This window comes from Erythrolamprus reginae, chromosome 2 (assembly GCF_031021105.1).
Source record: "Erythrolamprus reginae isolate rEryReg1 chromosome 2, rEryReg1.hap1, whole genome shotgun sequence".
In the NCBI taxonomy this organism is placed as follows: Eukaryota; Metazoa; Chordata; class Lepidosauria; order Squamata; family Dipsadidae; genus Erythrolamprus; species Erythrolamprus reginae.
This window is the reverse complement of record NC_091951.1, coordinates 54,186,213-54,200,652: the sequence shown is the minus strand read 5'-3', so window position 1 is coordinate 54,200,652 and position 14,440 is coordinate 54,186,213. Positions and strand designations below refer to the sequence as shown.

The following is a 14,440-nucleotide window of genomic DNA, read 5'->3' as shown; positions in this document are numbered from 1 at the left end:
TGTATGTAGCATGGCTGTCCCTAAGTGAGCTAGAAGTAACTGGAGGGAGGAGACGACCTAAAATAGTACAAAATGCCAGAACTAGCAGTAGCAATAGCACTTAAACTTACCGTATTTTTCAAAGTGTAAGACGGACCTTTTTCCTCCCTAAAAGAGGCTGAAAGTTCAGGTGCGTCTTATATTCTGAATGTACAGTAGCTTTTTTTTTGCGAAGCTTTTTCCCCCCAGCCCTAACTAGGTGCTAATGATCTTCCCAGCTCTTATCTTGCAGGTTCTTTAATTGTTACTGTCTGCAAAGAATGTTTTCCAAGCTCTTAAATCTTTGCAGAGTTTTTTTCATTACTCTTAACTTACCCCAAGTAAGTCTCTTTTCAGCCCTAACCAGGTGCTAACGATGTTCCCTGCTCTAACTGCTTGCAAGTTCTCATTGTTACTCTCTGCTAAGAATGTTTTCTAAGCCCTGTATTTGAAGGGGTTTTTTTCATTGCTCTAACTTGCTCCAAATGTTTCTTTCCAGCCCTAATCAGGTGCTAATAATATTCCCAGCTCATACTGGCTTGCAAGCTCTTTCATTGTTATTCTCTCCAAATAAAGTTTTTTAAAATCCCTAACCAGGGGATAAAATAATGTACTGAAACTGACCAGACTAAGGATGCTAGCCAGATTAATATCTGGTAAGCAGATTCTTTTCCCTATTTTCCTCCCCACAAACTAAGGTGCGTCTTATACTCTGAAAAATATTGTATACACAGCTTTACCATCCTTATTTTACCGACCTTGGAAGGATGGAAGGTTGAGTCAACTAAGTGGATGTCAAGGAAAAATAGCAAATTTAAAAATGTGTTGTGGTAATTTACCCCCACATTTGTAAAATCAGATGTTTTTCCTGATAATCAAAATAAAGGTGAAACACATAAATAAGAATTATTCAACCTCTTACCTTATTTTCAGCTATCATGAGAGCCCACATGACTCATAAGTGAATATCCTTCATGCAGGAATGTCTCTGGAGATTCTCAGTCATCCAGGTCATAGTTATCTCGGTGGTTTTTCAAAAAGCAACTTATTTGAGGAAGACCACCATCCTGCCCACCCCATCATCCTGCTAGAACAATGAAGCTTCTTGGATGAGAAGCATCTTCCTCAAAAAAAAAATATTCCAGTTGCCATTTGAAAAAGCATCTCTGAGACTTCATCAAGGAAGAATAATTTAGTGCAAAAGTAGCAAAAATTAATATATATCAAAATAGATTTTACAATATAGCTTGAATTAAGACAGGGGGCTCCATGGCAATGGATATCTTCCTCTCCGACATTCCACAAACCATGAATCTTCTGACACAGATTTCCTACTATAGGTCATGTGTATATGCATTGTTTAAATAATTAAATTTTAAAGTAAAATAATAATTACTTATGCCTTATTTGGTGGGCCACCAAATTTCTCAAGATCCTATACAAAGTTAACCAACATCTGGAAACATTTCTGTAATCTGCTTTGGTGTTTGGGCATCAAGGCTGTTCCATTCATGGCAAATTTACTCTTGTAGCTTCTTCTAGAGCAGTGGTCAGTTGCTCCCGGTTCTAAGAACCAATAGCACTGGTGGCGGGAGGCTCCTTCCACCTGCCTGGGAGATTTCTGTGAACGCGCAGAAGTGTTGCACGAGTGAACCAGGAGTAAAAGATTCTAAAGATTTCTAAAGAACAGGGTTCTGTTCTAAAGATGTGTAGATTGAACCTGATCATTATTATAATATTTTAGGAAATGCGGGGTCTTTGATGCTCTCTGAGCTTGGTTGTTTTCTTGCAGATGTTTCCAGAGGTGGGCTGCTGAGCTAGAACGGTGGCGTGTGCTTGTCCCCGTGGCTCTGAGTGCTAGCGGAGTCCAGTGCAATTCTGCTACTTTGCCTGGGCAGATAGCAAAATCGCACGTGGACACATGCCCCTGCATATCTGCGCACAATTTTGCTACCTGCCCAGGTGCGGTAGCAGAATTGTGCTGGACTCTGTTAGCACTCAGAGCCATGGGGTTAGCACATGTCACCGTTCCAGCTTAGCAGCCCACCTCTGGAGGTTTCATTACCCAAACATCTACCACCATCACCACCACCCAAAAAACCCCCCAAGCTCAGAGCACTAAGGACCCCCCCCCCCATTTCAACCCTGTGCTACAGATATTCTTCTTTATTGATATTAGGCAATATTTTCATCTGTCAGCCCTTATATGACTTAAGTTCAACAATTGCACCTACATTTTTTGTTATAATGTTTTAGCTTACAGGTCTGTACAGTTTTACTTAGTGAATTTATTGAGCTAAACTGAGATAACCTCTGAGAAGACATGCCTATGATTGTACTGCAGACTGATTAACTACTCTAAATCTTAAAAGACTTGACAGCTTATAAGAATTAGCAAGTAAAATCAAAAGACTTCTTCAGCTTTTTCAGTTTATCAAAAATCAAACCCATAATTCCAGTATAAATCAAGAAGCCATGCTGATGTTTTATATTCACTATGTGAAAAGTACTCTATCATTTTTATCTGTTTATCCGCAATTTTAATGCAAATAATTAAACAATGATATTAATATTTGAGAATGATGTGATGCCAAAATTAATGCGTGATAGGAGTTGAGATTTGAGGATTATACCAATTTGCCTAGTCATAAGTGCACACAGGTTACAGCAATCATTTGTTAAATCCAGATCCTGAATGTATCTATAGACGCATATTGGCTATAACTAATCTGCTTTAATTAATATCTAAGAAAGTAATGCATGAATATGCATAAAACATAAACCAATCAATATATTTTTCTAAGAGTGATGTTGATACCTTCTCCTTTCATCAATGTACAGTTGTTTCATCCACTTTCAGTATAAGGCAGAATCATGAGATCAATAGCTGTCTAAAAACTTCTTTCATGTTGCTTAACATTTCCCACCATCAAGAAAAGGAAACTTTAAATATCCTGATCTCCATGAAGCAATCATGTGGAATACTCAAGCGAGGCCTCTTTCCGCCCTGAAATAATCTATATTATGGATCAGTAAAAAAATGTTTTGAATAACATTTAAGGTTAAGGAACCTTAAATAATTGATAGATTAGTTGCTTGGTTATAAAATGTTTGAACTTCAATTTAAGTTCAAGAATGTCGGAATTCATACTTTAATTTGACATGATAATCATTCATAATCATAATCCAATGATTGACTGTAAAGACTTGTATTCAACTGCCTAATCAAATGAACCTGTTAGCAAATCATGTTCTTGATCCTATAACAGTCTCCCACTGTTCACATCAGTAGAAAGGAAAGTATTTTAAAATTGCTGTGGGAACCTTCTTAGTAATTCTCAGCTTCTTGTTGAAAGGGCTGTGTATTTTCCAAGGTTTATACAGCACCTGTGTGGGCTTAGGAAAATATATACTTGAGTAAAGAAGTAATAAACCTTTTAGGACACCCTTGATGCTGCCCACATTTAACCATCACTGCCCAATCCATGCCCAACAATTTATCATATAAACCCAGGAGAAAGTATTCTAGTTTCTATCAAGAAAAAGTTATCAGATATGAGAAGGAAGTCCTTGGTAGAACCAAAAAACCCTGAATCTTACATACTTTTAGATCATTTACTAGTCTGTATTACTATAAAAAATATACAAGTTTATTTTAAGGCTAAAAAGTAGAAATGATCTCAAATAAAGTTCAATCTTCCATTCTCAAAAACACTTTCCATGTAGCCTTATATATTTTGGCCTGGATTCTTCTCTTTATCTATTCACCATCCAGTGTTTTCCATACCTAACATGGGACAAAAAAACAAAGATAAATATTGCAGATTTTGTCCAAAAAGTCAATAATTCCTTAATGCATGTATGCAAAATAAGTAAATGATCTGATAAATGTGCATTGATACCTGGAATTTTCATATTCTCTTTAATCAATGAAAGTCAATTTGTGGTGGAGGTTAAGGCACCAACTATAAACCAGAAGACTGTGTTCTTGTATTGCCTAAGGTAGAGAGAGATACTTGGGAATCTTTGAGCCAATCATTCTTCTCAGCTCTAGGGGAAAACTCTTAACAAACCACTTGCTAAAATGCTGCCACCTAAGCTTCAAACATGTCAAGGCAGTTGCCAAGAGTCAAGATTGACTCAAAGACACACATGCCCACAGAATGTTACTTAATGCAGAATGTTGCTTTAGCTGTATTGATATTCCTGTGCTGATTAGAATAACTGTGTTCTCAGACTTGAACTAAATCCTCGGTGTTAAAATTGATTGTTTGCAGATACTTCTTTCACCAACCATGTGATGTTATCAGTGCTAGTGAGTGTGGGATTTAATTTCCTGTTTATGTTGGCTTGCCCTGCCAACTTCGATAGTGGAATGATTTTCTTCTTGGTAGTTCTTTGCTTAGAATATTGCTTTTTGCTTGATTGTTTGCTGATATTAATACCTGCTTAATGGGGTGTTGGCTGCTGGAGAAGATGTGTTCTGGTCTTTCTCCTTCTTTCTTAGTTTTTTCCCCCCTCTGGTGAATGGTGTGCAAATACGGTTTATCTCTCTGGGTCTGTTAGTGGTTCTTTTGTCTGAATTTCAAGCTTCAGGGCTTTCATAGCAGCTTGGGATTTGCTTGGTCTAACCCAGTTGAAATTGTAGTTGAGTCTGTCTCTCTGTTGTGAAATTAAAGAGTTTTCATAATGTCTTCTGACTGTAGTTGATTATCAAGGATGTATTCTTCTTGTCGTTTGCATGTCTGTCCTACATAGTGATTGTTTACAATCCTTTTACTATATATTGTAGATGACTTCTGTTTTTCCTTCTTGGGCTAATGGGTTTTTTTGGATGGCTTAAAATGTTTTAAAGGGCTTTTGTTGTTTTGTGTGCTATGGTGAAGTAGTGAAGTTGTAATAGTCTGTTGATTGTTTCAAACTGATGATCGTTGGTGTAATCCTTTTCATAGCTTGTGGTAGTTATGCTACAGTGGGCTGAGTGAACAGGCATTTCTTGATAAAGTTGCATGGGATCCATTTTGTTGGACTATGTTGTGTTGACAATTTGTTTCCTTTTTCTGGTCTTCCAGGCTGCTGCAATGGATTTGTGCTAGTCTGAATAATATTGGGGCATTTTTTAACATAGTACTTTTAGATTACAATTACAATACAAATTATGCAAACTAAAAAAGAAAAAGAAAATGTAAAGGGTGAATCAAACAAAAAAGAAAATAGAAAAATAAAAAAACAATGAAGAAACATAACAATATAAAAAGAAGAAGAAAAGTGACTTCACCCTACATCACAAGTGTAAACAGTTTTAGTAACTTATTATCTCTTAAGATGCAACAAATGATCTCTTTTTCTCATATCTCATCTCTTAACTATAACAAATCCATGTACCCTTATCATTTTCATCCTGATGTCTACAAAAATCCACTAAGGGTTACCAGGGTTTCCTGTTTCAAACTTGATCCAATTAAACCAGCTTTATGTTCCTTTTATGTCTAACAATCTTAATCTTTAATCCCTTCAAATAACATTGTAGAATGTGATTTTATTTCTCCAAAATTATTCAAAACCCTAACAAGCCTCTTGTACATCAAATATAGCAAAATTATCCAAGTTACTCTCTTGGTTTGTTATTCGCACATACTTATTAATTATTAAGACAACTGATAAGCACTGTACAATTAGTATTTTCTCTATTGGGGATTCTGGGGATTGCTTAGGGAATTTCATGTCAACCCAACAAGCAGTTCTGTTGAGTGCCTAGTTGCTCAGTGAGAACAGGGAGCAATAGGTACTTGACATTATTATCCTTAAACCAATCAGTTGGCTGACCTAGGATGGCGCCCTGACCACAAAGCGATACCTGCTCAGCTAGTGAAGAAAAATGAAGCTAACCAAGTAAGGATACAAGTATGGGTAAAAGCTCATATTTGAGCCCACAACATGGAAATGGTAGAAGGTTATACTTCTCTTTCTTTATTGTATCAATGTGCTGTCATTCAGAGGTCCAGAATGGACAGCTCCCTTTAGGGGAGAGAACTGCAGGTAAAACTCCTGCCTGATCAAATGATTCAGTCTTTTTCCTTTAATACTGCCCTCTAGCATGGAACCTAGGAAGTGTGTCTTTTCTGTAGCAGCTCTTGCCCTGTGGAACATCCTGCTCAATATTGGGAAATCCTACTCTTTCCCTAAGGCCCAAAAAGCTGTCTCTTCTCCCAAAACACTGGCAGAGTGTGAGGGAAGAGCCAGATGTGGTGATGTTGAATGCATTAGAGGCTGAAACACCAGGTTTTTGCTTGTCCTTTTCTTTTAGAATAGAATAGAATAGAATTTTTATTGGCCAAGTGTGATAGGACACACAAGGAATTTGTCTTGGTGCATATGCTCTCAGCTTACATAAAATAAATATACATTTGTCAAGAATCATGTGGTACGACACTTAATGATTGTCATAGGGGTCAAATAAGCAATGAAGAAGCAATATTAATAAAAAATCTTAGGATATAAGCAACAAGTTACAGTCATACAGTCAACATGGGAGGAAATGGGTGAAAGGAATGATGAGAAAAACTAGTAGAATAGAAGTGCAGATTTAGTAGAAAGACTGACAGTGTTGAGGGAATTATTTGTTTAGTAGAGTGATGGCGTTCGGAAAAAAACTGTTCTTGTGTCTAGTTGTCTTGGTGTGCAGTGCTCTGTAGTGACGTTTTGAGGGTAGGAGTTGAAACAATTTGTGTCCAGGATGTGAGGGGTCAGTAAATATTTTTCCCGCCCTCTTTTTGACTCGTGCAGTATACAGGTCCTCAATGGAAGGCAGGTTGGCAGCAATTGTTTTTTCTGCAGTTCTGATTATCCTCTGAAGTCTGTGTCGGTCCTGTTGGGTTGCAGCACCAAACCAGACAGTTATAGAGGTGCAGATGACAGACTCAATGATTCCTCTGTAGAACTGTATCAGCAGCTCCTTGGGCAGTTTGAGCTTCCTGAGCTGGCGCAGAAAGAACATTCTTTGTTGTGCTTTTTTGATGACATTTTTGATGTTAGGTGACCATTTTAGGTCTTGAGATATGATTTTATTGTTTTTATTCCCAGGGTTACGTGGGAGAGGGGGTACTGTTGTTGTGAGCCACCCAGGGTTGTAGCTCTTACTATGGGCAGCCAGATAAGTATTTTCAATAAATCTCCAATATATTTTTTAAAAATATATCTGAAAAGAATACTTGAAAGCAGGGGTGGGCTACTAGCCGGAATGCCTAGTTGGGCTCTCTTCCGTAAGTTCGAGCGGAGTTATGCTGCTGCGCCCGTGCAGGTAGCAAAAATCGTGCGCATGCACGGAAGCAAAAATCCTTGGCAGAACACGGACGCACCTGCGTTTCCATGCACGATTTCGCTACCTGCACGGGCACAGCAGCATAACCCTGCTCGAACTCACGGGACCTCCAGAGCCGTGGAGGTGAGCCCAATTACGTATTCTGGCTAATAGCCACCCCTGCTTGAAAGAAAGTTGAAAACTTGCAAAAAATATCTCATATCTGAAAAGAATACTTGAAATAAAGAAAAGAAACTTGAAATAAAGAAAAGAAACTTGAAATAAAAAGACACTGCATATCTCTGAATCCTTACAAACTCAGGGCTAGAGGCACAAATAATGTTTTGATCTTCTTGGATTTAGCACTGATGTTGGACAGCCATGTATCACCAATGGTAAGGCAACTTACCAGAATGCAGCCACGCGGGTTGTCATGGGTGTACACCCATGGGTACACCCATATAAAACCTATATTCTGCAAGCTGCACTGACTTCCTATTAGTCTCTGGGCACAATTCAAGGCATTGGTTATTACCTATAAAGCCCTATATGGCTCAGGGCCAGATTATTTATGGGACTGTCTCCTGCCACATACCTCCCAGAGACCAATTAGAGCACCCAGAGTGGGCCTCCATGTAGGCTGGCGGGACGCAGGGGAGGGACTTCTCTGTTGCTGTCCTGACTTTATGGAATCAACTCCCCCCCCGAGGTCCGTACTGCCCCCACCTTGCTGGCCTTTCATAAGGCCATAAAGACTTGCCTATGCCGGCAGGCCTGGGGACCCTAAATCAACCTCTAGCTTGTCCATATATACCGTATGAATTTGGTATGAATGATCACTGCGTGTTGTTGAATTGTTTTTTAAATTTTAATTAGGATTTTAGTAATTGCTCATTTCTTCCTTGACTTCTTTTTATTATTGTCATTGTAATTTTATATTGTTGTGAGCCGCCATGAGTCCTTTTGATTGGGCGGCATAGAAGTCAAATTAAATAAATAAACTTTCTATAGGCTTTGACTTTATCTGGATGAAACTTGGCTTTCATAATTCATGACCTGGTAAGCTCAAGTTTTAATTATTGTAATGCAGTCTTTATGGAACAACCTTTGAAAATAATCTGAAAATGCCAGTAGACCCAAGATGCCAAATTTCAGGAAGTGACTGATATTTCTTATTATCCTGGTAGTAAAACACATCCATGGATGGCTTTCCCACCTCACATCAATGTGTTTAAAGCTTTACATGGCTAAGGTTCAGTTTCCATTTGTACACTCCATACCATACGCTCATAAGATCATAAATGGGGCAGTTCTTTTATATGGTCCCATCATGGATGTTTTTAATGTTCAAATTTAATTTGAGTTTATTTCCCCAGTGCCCAATCATGCTAGCTCAGGAATTCTGGGAGTTGAAGTCCACATGTCATAGAAGAGCCAACTTTGCCTACCCCTGGCCTAGACTTACCGCTGTACGTGGGACCACAATTTTGGTCATAAGTTGTGACAACAGGTCACCATGTAGCCAGGCCCAATTTTACAACCTTTTCTGTGGTGTTCATTAAGCAAATGTTACAACTACTAAGAGACTACCTCAGTCATTAAGGAAATCCATTATTCACTATGGGGAATTATTATTATTATGTCAGTACAACACAGCAAACGAGATCACTATGCTGGATTTCGTATTTCATCACCAGTCGGGCGCTTCCCAAGCACCTAGGACTGCGTGATGTAGCGGCAAATTATGTTTGCCGATCCCAGTAAAGCGGCCTTTTGCAATTGACAGATGGAGATTTTATCAATTCCGATGGTTTTCAAATGTCTGCTGAGATCCTTTGGTACTGCGCCCAGCGTGCCAAGTACCACTGGGACCACTTTCACTGGCTTATGCCAGAGTCGTTGCAGCTCGATTTTTAGATCTTCGTCTTTCACTAATTTCTCTAGCTGCTTCTCCTCAATTCTGCTGTCCCCTGGGATTGCGATGTCGATGATCCATGCTTTCTTTTTCTCCACGATCACAATGTCTGGTGTGTTATGCTTCAGAATTCGGTCAGTCGGAAGTCCCACAGTAGTTTTGCTTGCTCATTTTCGACCACTTTTTCAGGCTTATGACCCCACCAGTTCTTTGCATGGTAGTTCCGGCACAAGTTCCAGTGGATCATCTGTGCCACAGCATCATGTCTATGCTTGTAGTCAGTCTGTGCGATCTTTTTGCAGCAGCTGAGTATGTGATCGATTGTTTCATCTGTTTCTTTACAGAGTCTGCACTTTGGATCGTCTGTTGATTTTTCAATTCTGGCTTTGACAGCATTTGTTCTAATGGCCTGTTCTTGTGCCGCCAGTATTAGTCCTTCTGTCTCCTTTTTGAGTGTTCCACTTATAAGCCATGACCAGGTCTTTTCTTTATCCACTTTGCCTTCAATTTTCTCCAAAAACTGTCCATGCAATGCTTTGTTCCGCCAACTGTCCATACGATATTGAGTTACATTTTTTCTGTACTGGTCCTATTATTATTATTATTATTATTATTATTATTATTATTATTATTATCATCATCATTATCATTATCATTATTATTATTATTATTTTGTCAGAAACATTGTAAATCATGGTCACAGGACTGCAGTGCATTGCAAATGGCCATAAAAGTGGGTTAGTTTATGAGCATCCATAAATGCAGACTTGAGCTTGTCCAAATTGGAACTTCAAATCCAAGTTGTAAGTGGCTTTTTGGGTGTCTGTTATAACTTGAAACAGCTGTTATGCAATTGGTCATAAGTTAAGGGCCACCTGTAAATAAAATACAGGTCCAGCAATTCAACAATTGAATATAGAAATGTTAAATAATGCTTACATTGATTTATGTTACTTTCCAAATATAAAACCATACCCCCTAGTATTATTTAGAAACCTTAACATAAGGCTTTCCTAATTATAACTGCGGGTCCTATATTTTTATAATGTTCTGAAAGTTTTAGATGTTTTCCATGCCTTCTAGCTGGCACAGTAGTACCTAATAATATTCAGCATCCAAATCATAATTGCTGACTTAATTTGGCCAGTGACAAGGACAAAAAGAGAGGCCATTTCTTCCAAGCAAAATGGCTTAGTGGTGAGTCATAGACAGATTTTATCATGCAATTTGGCTGGATATCCTATAGACATAGTAATCTGTCCTGAAAGGAGAGTACATTGCCAATGTTTCATGAAAGCTGTAATGACACTGTAAACATAAAAGGTGGCAATTATGAAATTAATAATAAAATAAATACTTTCCAGCTCTTGCCGTTATGGTTACCTTAAATCAGATTTAAAAGAAAAAGAAAAAAAACCCTGCCATTTAATCCCTTGCACTTATTATCATCTCTGTCAACCAAGCCAAGAACCTGCTAGGTGTTCGTGAGCTGCCTCTTCTTGCATTGACTCCATTCTGGAAAGAAAACAGGAGATCATTACTTTGAGAGATCACAAGAAAATGTATTTGTGTATAGGATTCAGGATTAAACAGGCACTGTGTGTGAAATAACACATAATGAGTTGTTTAACATGTAATGAAGGAATGAAAAATGAATATTTTTGCATCATGCTGTGCAAGAGGCCCACTGAGCAAGGAACTGTCATATTAAATTCCTGCTCTGGCTTTAGATTCCTTTTGATTCCTAAATCTTTTGATAGATACTAATCTAAAATCAAAATGGTTCAGGGGCCCATATGCCAGAAGTGGTCACATTTGTAAAAGTTCAATGAACCAGCAGAAGGAGGTTGAATGTCACTGTTTTACTACAAAGCTTGCAGCCAATATACTCGTGCTGTGCTTTTTTGCTTGGCTCATAATGTCCCATTGCGTCTGTTTCCCCATCTTTGGAGCTGGCTACAAAAAGTACATAAAATCCCAAGCCCCTTCTGGTTATGCATATGTGTAATTAGCAAACAACAGCAAACAATTATTTCAGCCTAAAATAAAAAAATTGAAGACGTTATTTTGAGCGATTGGTGACACCCTCTCAAAGAGTTCCAGAAATTGAAAAAAGGGAATGTGGTAAACAGGGGAACGCAAAGTTTATAACAGCTGGTGCATGCTTCTCCTTCCCCTTAAAATGCTGTATTTTAAAAATAAATGTGTAAGCATATAATACAAGTGCATAAGATACATTAGCATCCCTCTTTTCTTTTCAGTGTTCTGTTACTTGTGGACGAGGACAGAAGTATCGAGAAGTATATTGCATGTCGAAGGATGGGAAACTTTTAGAAAACAGTCTCTGTACACATCTGGCTAAACCAAATGTGCTGAGGAAGTGTAGAGGTGGCAGGTGCCCAAAATGGAAATCAGGAGACTGGGAACAGGTAAGGTGTTTACATGGTAACTCTTGGTCACGTTTGCATAAAACTGAAAAGCGTGTGTACCTTCTTTGTATGTGTCTACTGAAAATACTGTACTTAGACGATATCCTTTATGCTCTCACAGATACTGAACTTGCCATGCATAGTTCCCTCTAAGCTGAGCAGTGAGCAATCGCTCACTTAAAAATCATCATCAACTCAGAGTTTTTCAAACCTGCCCAGAAGCCGAGAGGGAAAGAGTGAGAGGGAAGGAGAGAGAGAGGAAGAGAGAGAAACAGATAGAAAAAAGAGAGGAAGGAAAAGAGAAAGAAAAAGAATGGGAGTAAGGAAGAGAGAAAGAAAATCAAAATCTAGTTTGAAACTAGCTCAACTATTTAAGTGGCATTTTGATATTGATAGAGTTACCCTATTATGAACTCACTATTATAGACACACAGTATAGTATTTTATTTTGAAATTCTCTGAGGCAAAACAGGGTGGGTTTTTTGTTTGTTTGTTTGTTTATTTATTTATTTATTTATTTATTATTTCTGTGCCGCCCAGTCCCGAAGGGACTGCCGCTCAGACACTATACAAAAAAAAATTAGAGGGAACACTGTTGACATGTACTCTACATGGGAAGAAACAGCAAACTGATACATGCAATAAACCTGTTGAACGTTCCTTATCCATTTGAAAGAAACTGTTCTTAGGGAGCTTTGCTTCTTTTTCAGTGGTTCTCTGATGCCGCGACCCCTTAATACAGTTCCTCATGTTGTGGTGACCCCAACCATAAGTCAAGCACCAATTCTCCCAACAGAGCTTTAAGCTGATTGGCAAGAAGGTCAGAGGGACATTCCCATTGTAAACACCTGCTGACCATATTGTAAAAATATGTTCCAAGGCGCCAGAATGGAAGTTTTAGTTCCTAACACCGTGGAAAATTTGTCTTTTCTCATGGTATTAGGCGACCCCTGTGAAACAGTCATTCGATCCCCAAAGGGGTCCCGACCCCCAGGTTGAGAACCACTGTTTTATATCAATACCAAACATTCTCTGCGGAGAGGGGCGGCATACAAATCCAATAAATAATAATAATATGGACATGTGTCGATAGAGACACTATGGACTCCGTATTAAGTTCCTTTTTTTCTATTTCTCAATTGATAACCCCCTCCCTTCTTCTTCAACCCAACCTTTTTAAAGATGGGGTGGTTGGGCTGATCTATCAGACTGAGATGAAGTACCAAAGAGAAAGTGATCTTGTGTTGGCTGCAGTATTTCTTCCACTGCTTCTCTTGTTGTATGCCGCAGAGCCTGGCTCTTTCAATTTATCTGACATTAAAGTCATTATAGTCTATTATAGTCTATTCAGATGTACTAAAGGGAGACAACCCTAATTTGAGAAAGTGTAACTTCTAAACCAGGAGGGTTAATAATGAGTACTAATCACCACAAACATTTTTTCTCTGTGCTGCCAGGGGTTCTTTTTCCGCTCGCTCTCTCCTCTCTCTCTCCCTCCCTCTCTCTCTCTGGACAGTTAGGATTTTTAACTCTTAACCAAACCAATTCTGTATTTCCTCCCTAAATGTCACCCATTTTATATGTATGGTATGTACTCATTAGTATAAATATGTACAGATGAATATTTGGCTGTGCGCACACCAGCATAAGCCAAACTTTCTTCCCTTAAAAAGTCAAAATTAACCGGCTTAATGAATGCTGGTTAGAATTAATTACTTGTAAAATAAGGCATTTGCTTGGTCAGATTAATTGACCCCTCATATATATAGATATAGAAACATAGAAACATAGAAGACCTCATGGTCCATCTACCGGTAGTCTGCCCTTATACTATTTCCTGTATTTTATCTTACAATGGACATATGTTTATCCCAGGCATGTTTAAATTCAGTTACTGTGGATTTACCAACCACGTCTGCTGGAAGTTTGTTCCAAGGATCTACTACTCTTTCAGTGAAATAATATTTTCTCACATTGCTTTTGATCTTTCCCCCAACTAACTTCAGATTGTGTCCCCTTGTTCTTGTGTTCACTTTCCTATTAAAAACACTTCCCTCCTGAACCTTATTTAACCCTTTAACATATTTAAATGTTTCGATCATGTCCCCCCTTTTCCTTCTGTCCTCCAGACTATACAGATTGAGTTCATTAAGTCTTTCCTGATACGTTATATGCTTAAGACCTTCCACCATTCTTGTAGCCCGTCTTTGGACCCGTTCAATTTTGTCAATATCTTTTTGTAGGTGAGGTCTCCAGAACTGAACACAGTATTCCAAATGTGGTCTCACCAGCGCTCTATATAAGGGGATCACAATCTCCCTCTTCCTGCTTGTTATATACATACACACATACACACACATACACACACAGGGATGGGCTGCTGCCCAGACGTGGGGGAACACAGTGGGGCAGCGAAAATGGAGCTCCACCCCAGTGCATCCAATTTGCACAGATAGATGTTGAAAGAAAATGTAGGGCGCCCTGCATAAGCCACGCCCACAGTGTGGTAGTAAAAAAATTGGTAGCCCTTCACTCTACACACATACCGGTATATATCTTTTCACACCTACGCTCTGTGAACATCTGAACATAAATTTGTCGTATGCTTTGTATTCAATAGAAATGAACATGTTTTATTTAATCAGAGATTTCATAGAGAATAGAGATCCTTGGATAATAAGCTGCTTTGTCCTTTAGTCCCTTGTTTCTCTCTACAAGCAGAGACTTAATTTTTGATGGGAAAACCCCCATAGCTCTTTGAGGGATTGTAAAAAGGAT

At 38.6% G+C, this 14,440-nt stretch overlaps 1 protein-coding gene across 2 annotated transcripts in view; it reads left to right on the top strand.

Annotated features, from left to right (window-relative positions):
• The window catches only part of ADAMTS9 (ADAM metallopeptidase with thrombospondin type 1 motif 9), a 202,042-nt gene that overhangs the window by 140,375 nt on the left and 47,227 nt on the right, over positions 1 to 14,440 (top strand). For both annotated transcript variants that reach the window (XM_070738165.1, XM_070738164.1), the window contains exon 29: positions 11,495 to 11,662. In XM_070738165.1, the coding sequence (XP_070594266.1) occupies positions 11,495 to 11,662 (168 nt within the window). The remainder of the gene's footprint in view (positions 1 to 11,494; positions 11,663 to 14,440) is intronic.